At 47.3% G+C, this 16,309-nt stretch overlaps 4 protein-coding genes and 2 pseudogenes across 4 annotated transcripts; 2 read left to right on the forward strand and 4 right to left on the reverse strand.

The window, feature by feature from the left end:
* Positions 1 to 390: 390 nt before the first annotated feature.
* On the reverse strand, positions 391 to 600 carry LOC119304449 (annotated as a pseudogene).
* A 244-nt stretch (positions 601 to 844) lies between these two features.
* LOC119303520 (PITH domain-containing protein At3g04780-like) lies at positions 845 to 4,070 on the forward strand. Its single transcript, XM_037580654.1, has 7 exons — positions 845 to 1,146; positions 1,346 to 1,469; positions 2,871 to 2,919; positions 3,023 to 3,083; positions 3,221 to 3,267; positions 3,353 to 3,430; positions 3,811 to 4,070. The coding sequence occupies exons 1-7, from the start codon at positions 970 to 972 to the stop codon at positions 3,857 to 3,859; spliced, it is 585 nt and encodes a 194-aa protein (XP_037436551.1). The 5' UTR covers positions 845 to 969; the 3' UTR covers positions 3,860 to 4,070.
* A 178-nt stretch (positions 4,071 to 4,248) lies between these two features.
* On the reverse strand, positions 4,249 to 5,195 carry LOC119303519 (annotated as a pseudogene).
* Positions 5,196 to 6,248: 1,053 nt separating this feature from the next.
* Positions 6,249 to 10,047, reverse strand: LOC119303523 (protein LIFEGUARD 2-like). The gene is made up of 4 exons (XM_037580656.1): positions 9,683 to 10,047; positions 9,464 to 9,577; positions 6,818 to 6,975; positions 6,249 to 6,695 (listed from the first exon to the last, which is right to left on the reverse strand). Exons 1-4 carry the CDS (start codon positions 9,936 to 9,938, stop codon positions 6,489 to 6,491), a joined length of 735 nt encoding a protein of 244 aa, XP_037436553.1. The 5' UTR covers positions 9,939 to 10,047; the 3' UTR covers positions 6,249 to 6,488.
* Positions 10,048 to 10,454: 407 nt separating this feature from the next.
* LOC119303521 (heat stress transcription factor A-2e-like) lies at positions 10,455 to 14,257 on the forward strand. Its single transcript, XM_037580655.1, has 2 exons — positions 10,455 to 11,013; positions 12,953 to 14,257. The coding sequence occupies exons 1-2, from the start codon at positions 10,726 to 10,728 to the stop codon at positions 13,703 to 13,705; spliced, it is 1,041 nt and encodes a 346-aa protein (XP_037436552.1). The 5' UTR covers positions 10,455 to 10,725; the 3' UTR covers positions 13,706 to 14,257.
* Positions 14,258 to 14,628: 371 nt separating this feature from the next.
* Positions 14,629 to 15,842, reverse strand: LOC119303524 (sigma intracellular receptor 2-like). Its single transcript, XM_037580657.1, has 2 exons — positions 15,384 to 15,842; positions 14,629 to 14,986 (listed from the first exon to the last, which is right to left on the reverse strand). Exons 1-2 carry the CDS (start codon positions 15,705 to 15,707, stop codon positions 14,822 to 14,824), a joined length of 489 nt encoding a protein of 162 aa, XP_037436554.1. The 5' UTR covers positions 15,708 to 15,842; the 3' UTR covers positions 14,629 to 14,821.
* Between the last annotated feature and the right edge of the window lie 467 nt (positions 15,843 to 16,309).

The following is a 16,309-nucleotide window of genomic DNA, read 5'->3' on the forward strand; positions in this document are numbered from 1 at the left end:
GGAATTATCACACTCAAGCCTTCAAACCACGCTGCGACCAACTTGGACGTGCGAGGGCATGATCTTTATTTTGAAGTTGCTCAAGCTACTTGCACGGAAATTCATTACGTCTCAAAAGCATAGATACTCTTGGTATCTTGACTGTAGGGGAATCCTATTTTAATTAACACCGTATCCACTGCTAGACAAAGAACTTCAAGCACATTCACTCTTGTGGAAGGAAATATCGTTGGATCTGCTCCAGCTGCTGGCTATTTTACAGCCATGGCGCGGGGCAGAAGAAAGAAGTGAGGGAGAGTCTAAACCTGACCTTTGGCCTTATTCCAAAGCTGTAGGAGCACAGCGATACAGAGTACACTCATTTCAAACAAACTTTTGGATTCGATTTAGTTGGGGTGCGCCGGGCTCAGGCAGCAGTGCAACGCCTGGGCGACACGCAAGGGCCCCAGTGGCAAGCCCCAGTGGCAAGCCACTGTGATGGGCCCTTCCCCACAAAAAATAAATTTAATATCATTATGGACACATGACCCACATATCAGATATTAAACTGATAAGAACAGATACTACACTTGATCTTAGCCAAAAGGCCGAGAAAGGTATGAGTTACAAGCCGCGCCAGCCCCTCCTTGTTATAGCCTCGCCGAGCCCCTCGCCCTCCCTCGCCGCGCGATGTGGGACTAAACGAAACCACCAGCCTCCGCTCCCCTCACGCACCAGCAGTTGTGCTAGCCGCGTGGGCTCTGATTTCCGCCGGCCCGATGGGCTTCAGCTCGAACGGGCCCGACTGCGCGACCGAGAGGAAAAGAAAAGGCATCGGGTGCTACCCCGGCCGCAGCTCGCTCGCACGCAACGCAAGTCGTCATCGCACGAGACGAGACGAGTCGAGGTCCAAGTCGCTCGAGCGCGAGCCCGCCGTCTCTCTCGCGTCCGCCCCTGCTCCGACCTTCCAGAAGCTTCCGGGAGCCATCCATGGCCACCGCGCCCGCGCCGACCGCAGCCGCCCCCGCGCCCGCCGCCGCCGCCGCGGCCGCCCCGTCCGCGTCGGTGCCGCGCGGGCAGGTGGATCTGGTCGACTTCATCGACTGGACCGGCGTCGAGTGCCTCAACCAGGACCCCGCCCATGCCATCGCCAACGCCCTCAAGCAGGTACCGCGTCTACTCCCGCGGCCAGACGCGATCCCCGGCGCCGATCTGGCGGCGGCCCGTTCGATTTTCGCCGGGGGCACTCCCCCCTAGGGTTTCGTAGATTAGCGTCGTGTCACGGGCGTGTGTGTGCTGTGTTAACCCTTCTTCGGATTTTAGTTTAGATGGGATTATGTTTCTGACGATTGTTGGTTTTTATCAGGGTTACAGGGAGGATGAGGGGCTGCACCTCGCCAGCGACTCCGACGAGCAGCTGCTGATCTACATCCCCTTCATGCAGGTCATCAAGCTGCATTCCGCGCTCTTCAAAGGCCCTGAGGAAGAAGGTGAGATTTGTCACTCAAAATGCTAGGTTGCTGCATACATTGACTACTTAAGAGTTAAGCCTCTTTTCTGAGCTCAGGGAGGAACTTGTCTATGTTCGAACTAGGGGGCTCGATTTAGTCTGTTGTGAATGCTAATAGACGGTTGAACACAAGTTTTTGTAAATGCATGATAAGCAAGTTATTTGGACCTTATGTGTGTCTGGCCCAAAGTTCAAAAAGGTGCTGGGCGTTAATTATGCATTTAGGGACCTATTTGCGCCTAGTTTGCCACTCCGTATGCGCGCCCAAATGGAAAAGGCGCTACGCGTATGCACACCTTGCTCTTTTCCGAGCGCGCAGGGCCAAAGCGCTATGTTTGGCCGACGCTTGCGCGCTTTTTTGAACTTTGCTATGACCTGTCGTCTAGTGTTTAATGCTTAATAGAAGAGATTATTATTTATGGTGCTACGGACAGTATAGAAAATTCTAGAGGTACAACAAGTATAGAAAATTCTAGAGGTACAACATGGGTGTGTGCATTAATCAATGCAGAGCCTGGGGCTCCTTCCTTTTTGGGAAAATAACATGGCATGATCTAGTGGCCTAGTACGCTTGGATTTGCCACTTCTTGGGTGTTGTATATAAATAAAATTGACAATTCACAGCTAATATCTGGAGTTATTGATACACTAGTGGGCTAGAACACTCTTTTCTGATGTCAAGGAGCACTTGTCGCCTTTGGAACTAGTGGACTATTTAGTCTGTTATAGGTCTGCAAATGCTAGTAGAGGGTGCAAGCTCTGTTATTTCTGTTAATTTATGATCAAATGTTATTTGGTGGGACCTATGTGGTGACCATCTGACCTATCGTCTAGTTTTTCATGCTACATAAAATGGATGGGGTTACTTATGGTGCTGTTGACAGTATAGGCTGTGTGCATCAGTCAATGCAGAGGATAGGGCTCCCTCCTTTTCGGGAAAAACACGGCATAATCCAATGCAACCTAGGATTTGATCCAATGGCCTATGACGCTCAGATTTGCCACTTCTCCATCATTGGACATAAGTAAATTGATGGCTGGTATTTGAAATTATTGTTACACTAGTGGTAAATAACATAGAAAACATTACTCATGTATCATTTACATATTTTAGTTTTGTTTAATGCTGGAAAGCTCAAGAGTTTTTTCTCTTTCAACGGTTTACATCAATATATTGCTTGATATTGGCAAGAATGACTTCGCATGCTAAGCTGCATGCTGCTTCTCTCTTACGACCTTTTTGTGTTCATGCTTCTTTTTCTCTACCTTGGAGTTATGTATTTAGTTTGTAAGTAGTAGGCCCTTTCTTAAACCACTTTCAGTATTTCGCTTGGGTGTTGATGCTTCCTCAAATACTTAATGCAATTTTCTTTGAACACAGGCCCAAAGACAGTTAAACTCTTCTCCAACAGAGAGCATATGGGTTTCAGGTATACTTCCTTTTAGTTTAACTTGAAGCTCATTGATACTGACTTCTGAAAACGTTTTGGGTTTTCCCTTAAGCCTGACATAAGTTTCTGTATTGGTTGGCAGCAATGTCAATGACTTTCCTCCAAGTGACAGTGTTGACCTATCATCCAGCCATTTACTGGAAGTACGTTCTTATCCTAAAAATCTAAGTCTGCTTTGATACTCTTTTTCTTGATGCCCATGTAGCATCATCAGTTATTCATCCTGTCTTGGCTTATGCATTACCTCAAATTGATGAGCCTTGGCTATTCTTCTCTGCAGGGTAAGCCTGTGACGCTGAAGTATGTGAAGTTCCAGAATGTTCGCAGGTATGTTCATCTCTCTCTAGCACGTTTGTAACAGGCATTTTGCAGTGTTACCTGATTCTTATAACCCCTTTTTTTGTCATCCCAGCCTGACTATGTTTATCGAAGACAATCAAAGCGGAGCTGACATCACAAAAATTCAGAAGATTGCGCTTTATGGAACCACGTAAGTTCTGTTAGCACTTGGTTCTGTTAGCTGTACTGCTCAGATTGTGGGTGATCTGTGATTAGTTGTGCCATCAGCATCCTTAGTTCCTAAAGTTGCACAACAATCCAACCATTATATTCTTAGTAACAGAGTATTTTGGAAAGATAACTGAAGGGTGAAAGAGTCATTATTTTAGCAAATCAGAACTGAATGTGCAAGAGTCATCGAGGCAATAACAAAGTTTAAGTTCTTATTTCCTTTATCATAGATTAAAAAATCACTTAATAGATATTGCAGACTGAATTTCTCTTTTCCCATGTATACATCTGATGAAAATCATCATTACTTGTGATTCATCTCCTGAACACTTGATTTTATTTTTGTTGTTCTTTTGCCAGTGTGGACACTACAAATATGAAGGACCTGAAGAAGATAGAAGAACATTAAGCAGACCCATCTAAGATGGTGTGTTCCAGTGGGTGTAAACAGTTAACTGTTGTGCTTGATGCTGGCAACTTTGTGCCCCTATTTTACACATGAGGTATTTAAGAGCCCAGTTAGCCTCCTGTAGGCTGCAATTTCTGCGTGCGGGCTTGTTTGACAAACGAAATGATGTTCCTTGCTGAGAAAATTCATATCCATATCCCTTTTTCCTTGAGAGTTTGGTGTTGATGATGCTTGCCCTGGCTTGTTGATGATCGCTTCATGTTTGTCCCGATGAAAAATGTTGATTGGAGATTGGCAATACTACATTTCTGTTAATCTTGTTGAGAGCACGTAATGACTTTCCATACATGGTAATCTACATACGGTATCTAGTTTAGCATACATACATGCGCCAGGCAGGCATCGTCATGTTAGGTCTGGCTGGTTTGCTACGATCAAGATCAGTCGGCGGCCTCGAGGGCCATGAGGATGGCCCTGAAGAGGTTGATGATGTCGAGGTAGAGGGTGATGGAGGCGGCGACGTACTCGTCGTAGGTGTAGCGCTTGATGAGGTTGTCGGTGTCGTAGATGATGAAGGCGGAGAAGATGAGGGCGGCGATGCAGCCGTAGACGAGCACGGCCGTCTTGCCCATGGGGAAGAGGATGATGACGATGGCGTAGAGCATGAGGATGACGCAGGCGGCGAAGAGGAAGGGCCCCAGGAACTCGAAGTCGTGGCCGCGCCTGCCCGCCCAGAAGGTGTAGGCGGTGAGGGAGACGACGACGACGAGCGTCATGCCCGCCGCCTCGAAGATGATGGGCCCGCGCTTGGTGAGGCACCCCAGCCCCACCGACAGGCTGACGCACACGGTGAAGATGCCCAGGAACACCATGTTCACCGGGTGCTTCTTCCGGTAGTAGACCATGGGCAGCATCACTGCGCTTGCAGCCACTGCGTCCATCAGCAACGCATGGAGAAATTAGGCATGAATGAAAAGCGAAGCAGAGATGCCGACCGAGGAGGGGGGAGATGAGGATGAGGATGAAGGCGACGAGGGCGGCGAGGGTGCGGGAGAGGAATTGCGGACGCAGACGGTGAGGTTCATGGCGGCGGCGACGGCCACGGTGACGAGCATCTGGATGGAGACGATCACGTACACCTTGCGGATGAATGCCCAGCGCAGCTCCGGGCTCTCGATCATGTACCCGTCGGGCCCCGACGGGTAGCACGCCTCCACGTCGTAGTGGTGGTGATCGTGCTTCCCCATGGCCTTGGATCGGCGCCTGCCTTTCCTTGCCAGCAGGTAGAGGACGACGGACGGACGCACGGACGGGCAGGTTGGTCGACGGTCGTGTCCCGGCCAAGGAATGGTGTCTCAATAGCTTCCGCTAGCCATGGGCGTCAAGTCATTTGGAGGTCATGGCTGGAGGCATCTATTCTGGGCGCGGTCGCTTCAAAATCTGCTTCCCTGTGCCTCTTTCTTCACCATCCAAATAATTCCATCACGTTGCTGATAATAACGGAATACACAAGCTAGGACTGACAGGGACCACATAGCACCCTTGATGAACAACCCAGAATAGCGGCGGGCACCAAAGGAACGCAAAAAAAACCTCCAAGCCATGTCTCCAAAACAATGCTTCCAATACCCTTCAAAAAAAAAAAACAATGCTTCCAATAGAGAAACACAGATCCGTTTTGTGCAGACCGTTGGCATGGTGCGATTGTCTAGCAGTGGCGCTGGCTGCTCTGGGCCGTGCGGGCAGCAATGGCGGTGAGTGGTGCGACGTTGTGGCTTCCGGAGCCCTGTTGCAGTGGTTTGTGCTGGTGCCGGCGTCAACACAAGTAGTACACCATGGTGATGATGTGACCGTGGGGTCCTTTTCCTCCAGTCCGGTTCGCGCTACGAAATTCGAGCGGGGCTCCTACCCTGAGTCAGAGGTGGCGAGGCGGAAATGAGCGAAAGCCTTGTTCTCCACGGGGGTCGTTGCCGGTGATGTTCCTTGGAGGGCATTGTCGAAGAGTATTTCCTCCCACTGAATTATGGTCGGTCGGAAGGAAAGCGTTTGGGGTGGCTTCCACAGTTCTTCTTTTTCACTTGTTTATAAGGGTTTTCGGCCTAGTTTTTCTTATAAAGCAACCGACTTAGTGATTTTTCCTTTCTAAATGAAATCAGATCTCCTGCCTGCTCCTCAAAAAAGGCATTGATGCCGCTATCATCGCCAATCCGGACCCAGACCTGGCTGTCAGACCCATCACAATAGGGGGGTGATGGAGGTGTGTGATTCTCCTTTCCCTCTCGAGTAGAGGATATCTATCACATCACAAGATCAAAACATCCAGGATTTTGCATTCATGCCAATATGCAACATTCAGAGGAATTAGAATGAAACATTCCGTAGCAAGGAATTAAATTCAAGAGTCTTGCAGTCACAAAGCACCAGCGAATATATTTTCATCGTGCAGCTTAGTTCAATCACACATTGCATACTCCAGGAAGCTAGGAAACAAGACATGTCATGGAGTCTAGGACGGCAGAATTTACTGATAACGATTGTACATGCCTACAGGTATCCGCGGGCATTCATGAATTTTCTGATATGCACAAGCTAGTGGACTTAAATCAAGGCGAGCAGGGCTCAGGTGCGCTCAGCTATCGGCTGCCCGCAGAATTTGCATCAGATTCAGGAACAGGTTGATGATGTCGAGGTAGAGGGACACAGCAGCCCAGATGTACTCGTCGTACGTGTGGCGCTTGATGATGTTGTCCGTGTCAAAGATGATGTAGCCACAGAAGATGATCGACGCCACGGCCCCATATATCATGGTGGAGATCTTGCCCAGTGGGAAAAAGATCTGCCAGCACCAGTGTTATTTTTCAGTATATGATGCATGAACCAACATGATCGAAACTAGTTTAGCAATATCCATCTGAAGAAATATACTGTACAAGGGAACATAAGGTGCAGCTGCCCAACCTGGATAAGTGAGAACACCATCAGCACCATAAGAGCTCCAAACAGGAAGGGGCCCAGGAAGTTGAAGTCATGGCCTCTCTTTGCAGCCCAGAAAGTGTAGGCAGTCAAGCTGATCACCACCACTGCTGTGAGAATTGCAGCTTCCAAGATGATTTTTCCTGTGCACACAACAATACCATAATCAATTCACAGTAGAGGCCCTGCCCTATAGAGTTGATGCGCACAACTCCTGCGGAGAGTATGACAACTCATGACATAAATGAAGTGAAGACAGAAGAACATGCATCATGATAGCTGAAACAATTTGTTATTTCTAGTCCAAACTTTAGCGATGTTGATCAAAAGCAAATTAAAAGATCACAAGAAGAGAGTAATGCCAAAGCCCTCATTGTCAACAACCATGTCTCAGCATCAAATCCAAAAGAGGTAACTTACAACATCCAAACATGCAGTGATGCCTCAAGTGCTTAGCGGAAATGTTCAACAGAAACAAGTTAACATAGTATTCCTAAACTAAATAAGAATCTATGCATTGTGTAGATCTGAAACATGCCATTCAGAGCAATTCTAGACCCCTGGAGAAAACGCTCAATAAAGTTGTGCTATTTTTTTTCACTGAAAATTTAGAGTACATCATATATATAGACCTTAAGTGGTTGCATTATCAAAAGTTGAAGTCGACGGTACGAACTTTATGGCATGCACATTAAGAAATATTAAGGCAAAAAACACACACTGGATGACATTCTAGCTCTTCAAAAGGTCAATCAAATCATGCCTTGGGTTCCAAAAAATTAAAACTGCAGCAGGGATAATAAATCTATGAAGGGGAGAAAAAGGACAAAGGGTTCGATACTAAACAAACAAGACAACCTTTATAGTCTCAACAAGGGAACAACAAGAAAACTGAAGAAGGATCGACTCAACAGAAGTGGTGATATGGTAAATGCTTTTGTATTGGTAAGTGCATTATAGATTTTCTGACACCTCAAAACCTTGCCCCTAGTGGTAGCACAGTCACAAGAGACTTGGAATTATCACAACAAAATGGGAGGAACTAGAATGGCATTTGCTGATAAGAATTGATGCATTGTGTAGCTCTGGACAGGTCATTCGGATTCTAGAACCTCACTGGAAATTTAGAGTACATCTGATAATATAGACCTCAGGTGGTTGCATTATGGAAGTAAATACCGATGGTAGGATTTATTTATTTTGACATGCACATTACAAAAATATGAAGGCAGAAAATACACACATGAGAACTCTCTAGCACTTTGAAAATGTTAATAGAGCCGCCCCTAAAACTGCAACAGGGATAAATCATAAATGTGTGAATGGGAAGAACAAAGGCAAGAGGTTCCACTACTAAATAAACAAGACAACCTTTCGAGGGAACAGGAAGAAAACTGACGAACTATCTATCGATTCTACTAACATTTGGAATTATGAATTATCACAACATAATGGGAGGGAGCAACTAGAACGACATTTGCAAAACTTTGCTGGACAGCCTGAAGTATAGCACAAACAAGATTGTGCATAGTAATACATCAGGAACATATATATGTAAAAGCTGTGGACCCAGAGAAAACTCAAACTTGCTGCCAATACAAACAAATAGGATCATGTAATCAACAGATGGATCGAGCGAATCACTGCATTCTATTGACGTGCACATTAAGAAATATGAAGAAAGAAAACACACACAGGAGAACTCTCTAGCTCTTTGAAAATGTCAATAGAGTCGCCCTTAAAACTGCAACAGGAATAAATGTATGAACTGGAAGAAAAAAGGCAAGGGGTTCCACTTCTAAACAAACAAGACAACCTTTCGAGGCAACAAGAAGAAAACTGAAGAAGTATCGACTCATACTAACATTTGGAATTATCAGAATATAATGGGAAGGAGCAACTAGAACTGCATTTGCAAAACTTTGCTGACCGACCTTAAGTATAGTATACAAACAAGATTGGCATAGTAATACATCAGGAACCTATATATGTAAAAGCTGTGGACCCAGAGAAAACTCAAACAATAGGATCATGTAATCAACAGATGGATCAACGAATCACTGCATTCAATTGTTTCCTGTAGCACCAAAGAGGCACATGCATACACATACTCCTGCTTTGCATCCTAAGTAGGAATCCAAAATTTATATGAGTAAAGTGTTCTACTTATGAAAACACCATCAGTATGAGCCAATGCTTGTATGGAAGACAAAAGGACAGATTCTCAATGTTAGAATTGGTTTGCATTCACTACTAATCTATTATATCATGCATAGCTGTTGCAGATACTCAAACAAGACCAAATGAAAACTCCATTCACAGAATCTAGCAATCATTCAAGGAGATGAGCAAGAAATCAGAGGCTAACGCAAGGAACAAACAAAACCATCGTGTGGCATTAGTGCTCAATCATAATCATAACCTGACACAACTGATTTGAATGCAAACTAAGTTCAATTACAAAAATCAAGTAGCACACGCATAACGAACAATGATTTTAGTGAGCGGTGCAAGAGTGTAAAGGGTTCCATCCGTGACAATTAACACACATAAAGGGGCAATCTATTAGCAATGATTCAGAAGGAATTGTGGACTGAGGGGCAATCTATTACAGATGTTGTTATTTATTACCGCTGGTGAAGGCGCATGTCATGCCGACGGCGAAGCTGATGGAGACGGTGAAGATGCCGAGCAGGATGAGGTTGACGGGGTGCTTCTGGTGGTAGTAACGCAGCGGGCACAGCACTGGAGCACGAACGAAGCAAGCAATTCCATGAGTCAACGCACGAACCCGAATTCAGAGAGGCAGGGGCGGGGGTCTGGGCGGGGTAGGCTCGACGTAATAATTACCGATGAGGGGCAGGACGAGGAGGAAGATGTAGAGGCCGAGGCCGGCGTTGGAGGAGACGAAGAACTCCGAGACGGCGGGGACCTTGACGACGAAGCCCGCGACGGCGGCGGTCATGGCGAGCTGCACGGAGAGGATGACGTAGATCTTGCGGATGAAGGCCCAGCGCAGCTCCACGTCCTCCGTCATCCCCGGGTAGAGCGCCGCGGAGCCGCCCGCCTCGAGGTCGAGGTCCGGCGCCTTCCGGTAGCCGAACATCGCGCCTCTCGCTCGCTAGGGTTTCGGCCGGGGGTCGGAGGGAGACGGGGAGGGGGAGGGGGAGGAAAAGGAAAGCAGATGGAGCTGGGCACGCTTCGTAATCGTCTCCTCGTGGGGCGGACGGGGAGTAGAAGAAGACCGAACTGCCGGGTCAGGTCGGGACGCAGCTCCTCTGACGTACGGCGCACTCGCTGACGTGTGGATCCGGACCCACGCGTCAGTGGCCCGTCGGTTCGTGCCTTGGCCTTGACCCTTGAAGGCTGGTGGGGTGGGATGGGAACGCACGCGACTGACTTTCGCCAAGACCGGCTCCGGCCCGTTATCTGTGGTCTATGTTGGCCCACCAAGGCCCGGCCCGGACCGGCCCATTTATCCGTGGTCTATGTTGGCCCACCATGGCCCGGCCCATCTACCTCCCCGGTGGACGCACGCGTCGCGTCTCTGTCCTCTCTGATCGGAGACGGAGAGGATAATCCCCACGCCACACATGTCCACCGCTTCCGCGGGGTCGCATATTCCCACGCGCACCGCTTCCAGAACCTTCCACCCCCCAAGCCAAGCCAAGCCAAGCCAAGCGGCGGCCGCTGCTACGGCTACAAGTCTCTCCTCCAGCGCTGCCGCCGCTGCTGGTGCTAGGCGTGCCTCGTCGCGCGCCCATTCCCCCGCCCTTTTGTCACGCGCAAGCCGTGCCCACTTGCGCCACATCAAGGCTTGCACGGGCGAAAAACCCCATCCCATCTCCGGTGCCAGAAGGCGCGGCCCTCTGTTGGTGGGTCCTGCCGCGGCCATGAGCCACCGGATGATGATGAATCCGGTGAAGGTGGAGGGCGATGGGCGGGCCGGCGGCGGAGGCGCGCCGAGGCCGATGGACGGGCTGGGCGACGCCGGGCCCACGCCGTTCCTCGCCAAGACCTACGACATGGTGGACGACCCCGCCACCGACGCCGTCGTCTCCTGGAGCGCCACCAACAACAGCTTCGTCGTCTGGGACCCGCACCTCTTCGCCACCGTGCTGCTGCCGAGGTACTTCAAGCACGGCAACTTCTCCAGCTTCGTCCGACAGCTCAACACCTATGTAAGTATCAGACCTCTCCTCGCTGCTTTGCTTGGCCCTTTGTGCCCCAAAATCGATTCGTTGATGCCAATTGCAAGGGTTAGGAATGAGTGGAGCTTGATGGGATTACTCAAAGTACTGGAGTATTTGCTCACCCTGGGATTACTGAAATTTTGATTCATCCAGTTTTGCCTCGTGTTCACACAGTCCTGACGACTCCGATGCCGCCAGTTGTTGGCTGTAGTTCACAAGCTGTGGCAGGGGAACAGCTACAGATAAATAGATCAAGCTAATTAGGGGGTGATTGACAGGACATCCGTATAGGTTTGGGAGGTCACAGTGGCATTGCTGCGGCTTGGGGACTTTGGGGGGGTGAAAAGGAGGTCCACTGCAGTTCAAACTTTCGCTTCCATTAACATCAAAGTACTCGTATAGACAAATATTCCCTACTTACATCCATCCTTACCGATGCTGTTTTAACTTCACTCAAGTTATGCTGCAAGATATAACATAGGTGTCCACCTAAGTGCCCAAGAAGAAATAACCTGTAGGATGGTAGCCGATACTTGGTGGTTCGTGTCATGTTTTCGTTTTATGCAACGATTCAGTAAAAAAAATATCCTCGAATTATGGCAACCAAAATTGTAAGTTGTGAGTAAAATTTTCAAGCCTACAGAGTCAATTGATATCAACTTGGAATTTACGAGCATGTGATAATCTTCAAGCCAGCTGGTAGTTCGTGTGCTGCTTTTCTTTTTAGGTAGTGGTTCATAAAAACCATTGAATTAACCAAAGTTGCAAGTGCTTGAATCAAATCCCAAACCTACAGAATTAGTTGAGTGCAATTTGGAATTTACAAGCACATAGTAAAATTGAAAGATAAAGAAGGTGATGGGTGTGTTCAGAACTTGAGAAGATGGACAAAATTTTAAGCCTTGACATTTTGGCCAAAAGAGCAGAAAGAGTAAAAGAGGAAGTTTGTTATACTACTGTCTGTGTTAGCATTGCTGATAGTGTGGGACTGAGGGCTATTCTTTTATCATTATTCTCTTACCGTAGAAACTTGCGGATGTTGGAAGACCAGATTTTACAGGATGATTGTTGCATTTCCAGGAGAACCTTCAGATTTTACGAGATTTGAGCTATGATTTAATCCGTGGGTGGTAGTTGTATTGACCTTATAAATCTTTGAGAGCATGTGCGCAGCCGCCAACTGGATGCTTTCATATGATGATGTTAGCTCCGAGTAGGTGTCACACATTCTAGTTAGGCTATCACCTGATCTTTTCAGTAAAATCTTCCAGTCGAAACTTCATTTGTTTGCCTTGAGTAAAATCTTCCAATTCTAGTTAGGCTATCACCTGATCTTTTCAGTAAAATCTTCCAGTCGATACTTCATTTGTTTGCCTTGAGTAAAATCCTCCAATTGATACTTCATTTTGTCTTGAGTAAGCTCCCAGTTCATACAATATTAAAGGATGAAGATGAAGAGGAAAGTTGACAAATAAAGTCTTCCAATTGATACTCCATTCTGCCTTGAGTAAGCTTCCAGTTCATACAATATTAAAGGATGAAGATGAAGAGGAAAGTTGACAAATAAAGTGAAGAACTGAAATCAGCTAACTGAAAAATGTATCAAGTGAGTAAAATCTTCCAATTGATATCTTGCCTTGAGTAAGCTTCCAGTTCATACAATATTAAAGGATGAAGATGAAGAGGAAAGTTGACAAATTAAGTGAAGAACTGAAATCAGCAAACTGAAAAATGTATCATGAGAACTGAAACTTGTCATAAAGAGGTAAATTAGATATTCTTACATGCTCATCCTCTCCACACCCTCTCTCTTTTTGTTACTGTTGTTTATCTAAATTTCTGAATGGTTAATTTTCTGTTGGGTAAACCTTCTTTTTGCCTTATTTAATTATCCGATTTCCGACATGGTTGTTATCACCTTTGGCAGGGCTTCAGAAAGGTGGATCCTGACAGGTGGGAATTTGCAAATGAGGGATTCTTGCGAGGGCAGAGGCACCTTCTCAGAAATATTAAGCGCCGGAAACCTACACATGGGTCTCAGAATCAGCAATCTCTTGGCTCCTACCTTGAGGTGGGGAACTTTGGACATGATGTGGAGATAGATCATTTGAAAAGAGACAGGCAGCTCTTGATGGCTGAAGTGGTGAAGCTCAGGCAGGAGCAACAGAACACAAGGTCAGATCTGCAAGCCATGGAAAAGAGGCTGCAAGGAACTGAGCAGAAGCAACAGCAGATGATGTCATTCTTGGCGCGAGTCATGCAGAACCCCATGTTCATACACCATCTGCTCTCCCAGAGTGAGATGCGGAAGGAGCTCGAAGATGCCATCTCAAATAAAAGACGGCGCCGCATCGACCAGGGACCTGAAGCTGTCGATAGCATGGGCACTGGCTCTACCCTGGAGCAAGGGTCACAGGTAATGTTTGAGCAGCAGGAGCCAGTGGACTCGCTCGTGAACGGTGTCATATCCGATCTTGAAAGCTCGTCCGTCGATACAAAGGGAGCTGAGGTGCAGCAGAGTGTCGCTTCCAGCCGTTCGGAGCAACTGAGAGGCAGGCCCAGTGGAGAGCTAAATGATGATTTCTGGGAGGACCTGCTGCATGAAGGGGGGCTCGGCGAGGAGGCCAGCAACCTGGTGGTTCCAGATGACATGAACTTGTTGGCTGAGAAGCTGGACTAGCTCGACTCAAAGGACGCGAATTCCGGACAATAATCCATCGCATTCTATTGCCGAGCAGCCCTGAGAATCCTTACCAGAATGCCTGTTGTTATATATGTATATATGTCTGCTTCGGCCATGATCAGTCAGTCGAGTAGATCACTGCTGCCTTTGGTGATGATGCCACCCTATTATCTTATTGTCGATCTTATTTTCGTCAATGCCGTGTTTAGTTCAACTTCTGGGAGGATTCTAGTTGGGTTGCTTGCCACTGTCTGCTGTGCAAAGATTTTAGTCGGATTGGGCTGTATGCCTAGTTTTCTGATAGCTAATGTCATCCATATGAGAATAAATATGATAGTACCCAGTATATAGCACGTATATGTGCAGTGATTGTATCTGGATGATATCGATGTACAGTAGTATCATGTTGTGCCTATGTGTAATGTGCCTGCTACCATCTTCTTTTAGGCAACTGTGCTTGTTGCTTCCTTAGGGAGGCTTTGTACTGTATCCTGTATTCCTCACTAAGGAATTGGTATCTAAAGTTGTTCACATTAAGAAAGTTTATCAGAAGTAAAAAGCATTAATTCCTGACTTGTAAACCCTGATGCATTGCATTAGAGCTGTAAGTTTATCACGGAGTATGTCACAATTTTCTATTGTTTTCTCTCACATTGCTTTATTTGTGCAAGTTAAAAAAAATTTGCTTGGTTTTGGAACAAAATGCTTACTTCCATAAACTAGGTTGCAAGATAAATCACTTCGCAAACCTAACAGCTTATACATTGCTTACCATATAGCAGCTAATGAAGAGTTGATGTATGTCCTCGTTGTTTATCTTCTGATATAGCCAAACTAAATATTACTTGAAATTCCACAGCCAGCCGCCAGGTATATATATGTAGCTATAATAAAATAAATAAATAAATAAACAAAAGATGTGGCAAACCAATGCTGCGTTGAACATGGTCTATCATAGAACAGATGCAGTACAATCTTCTTCAAAATGTGAACAATAACTTTGGCAGTATGGACATTTACATTCCACTGGGTGTTGAATGATAGATTGGGCAGTACAACCGTTGAACAAAATTGAATACTTTCTCCATAAAATGTCAGAAATGCAAATCAAATCTAGACCCTCTTCTTCCGAGCAGAAGATGCAGGCGAGGGCGGCGCGGAGCATGAGCAGAGACCGCGCAGAATGGCAACGACGGAGAACACGACGTATGGAACATACAGCTGAAGCAGCTTCGGCGTTGCCTTTCCTGAGCCCAGCATCTCACCAAGTATCGCAGACTGAAACAGTTGCGAGATCACTATTAGGAATGAAATCAGGATAATCCCCAGAGTGATGTGCTCTATTCAACTGCCAAGTAAGAAGGCCTATCTGGCCAATCTAAGTGGAAATTAAATCTTCTCAGTCCAGACTGGTTGCCTATTTATTTCTGATCAAAATGACTCGTAAATCGCTGCATCGGATTGGATCAGAGCATACACAAAAATTAGGCAGATCCACATCGTTGCCATCTATAGAAATTTCTCTACCGAGACGTGAAGTAATTGAGTTACTGTGGAGTTGACCTCTGATTTTACAGATCCGAGGAATAGGCGGCACATTTAATCTCAGACCAACATGCTCTCAGTAAATCATGGAAAAAAATATTAGCGAGGAGGCCGAGAGAGACGGGGTTACCATGGAGGTGAGGGTGGTGACGCCGGCCATGAGGGAGGTGGTGGCGGCCCATCGGCGGCGGGCGAGGACGCCGTAGATGGTGGCGACGGAGAGCGGCCAGAGGAAGGCGAGCTCGAGGCAGAAGAGGCCGTGGAGGAAGGCCGGCGGGTGGGCCATGAGGTAGTCGTCGAACTCGGCGGCGTACCACCGCTTGAGGTCCCGCAGCGGCGCCGGGTAGAGGTCGGGCGGGAGGACGGTCTGCGCGTCGATGAGCGGGACCGCCACCGTGATGGTGAGGGAGAAGAGGACGACCACCGCGTCCGCCACCGCCGAGACGACGCCCATCGCTTCTGCCGTGCGTGCCTGGTCCTGGTCGTGGGTGCGTGATGTACTTGGCTGGGATCTGAATATCTGATGAAATGGCTTTGTTTTTGTTTCGCCTGCAGGGTTATTTCACGAGCCTGGGCAGAAACACACCAAAGGTGGGAGAAGAAGAGCATGTGAAAGCCTCTTATAAGTTGAGAAAATTCCCTATATAACATTATTTTAAATGTTGTTTCCTTATTTAACACTGCAAAAAAAGTTCTTCCTTATATAACACCAACCTTAAATTTCTTTCCCTTTCTAACACTTCCGTCAGTTCCGTTAGCCTACACTGTTAAAATCGATTTTAACTGATGCCAGTTTTTTATAGTTGGACGAAATTGCCCTTGTCCATAAGAATGAGAAAATAGAAAAACAGTGCTCTTCTCTTCCCCTTTCTCCCCAACCCTAGAGGAGGCGGCGGCGGCAGCAAACCTCCCAGGCCTGGCGGCGGCGGTGCTGCGGAGTGCGGAGGGAGATGGCGCCGCGGACGACGGGCAAGGCGCGACTGCGGACGGCTCAGGCCTTGGCGCAGCTATGGATCCAGCGTTGACCGATGACGACGGCGGGGCAGCGGTGGGGTC

The sequence above is a fragment of the Triticum dicoccoides genome, chromosome 5A (genome assembly GCF_002162155.2).
Source record: "Triticum dicoccoides isolate Atlit2015 ecotype Zavitan chromosome 5A, WEW_v2.0, whole genome shotgun sequence".
Lineage (NCBI taxonomy): Eukaryota > Viridiplantae > Streptophyta > Magnoliopsida > Poales > Poaceae > Triticum > Triticum dicoccoides.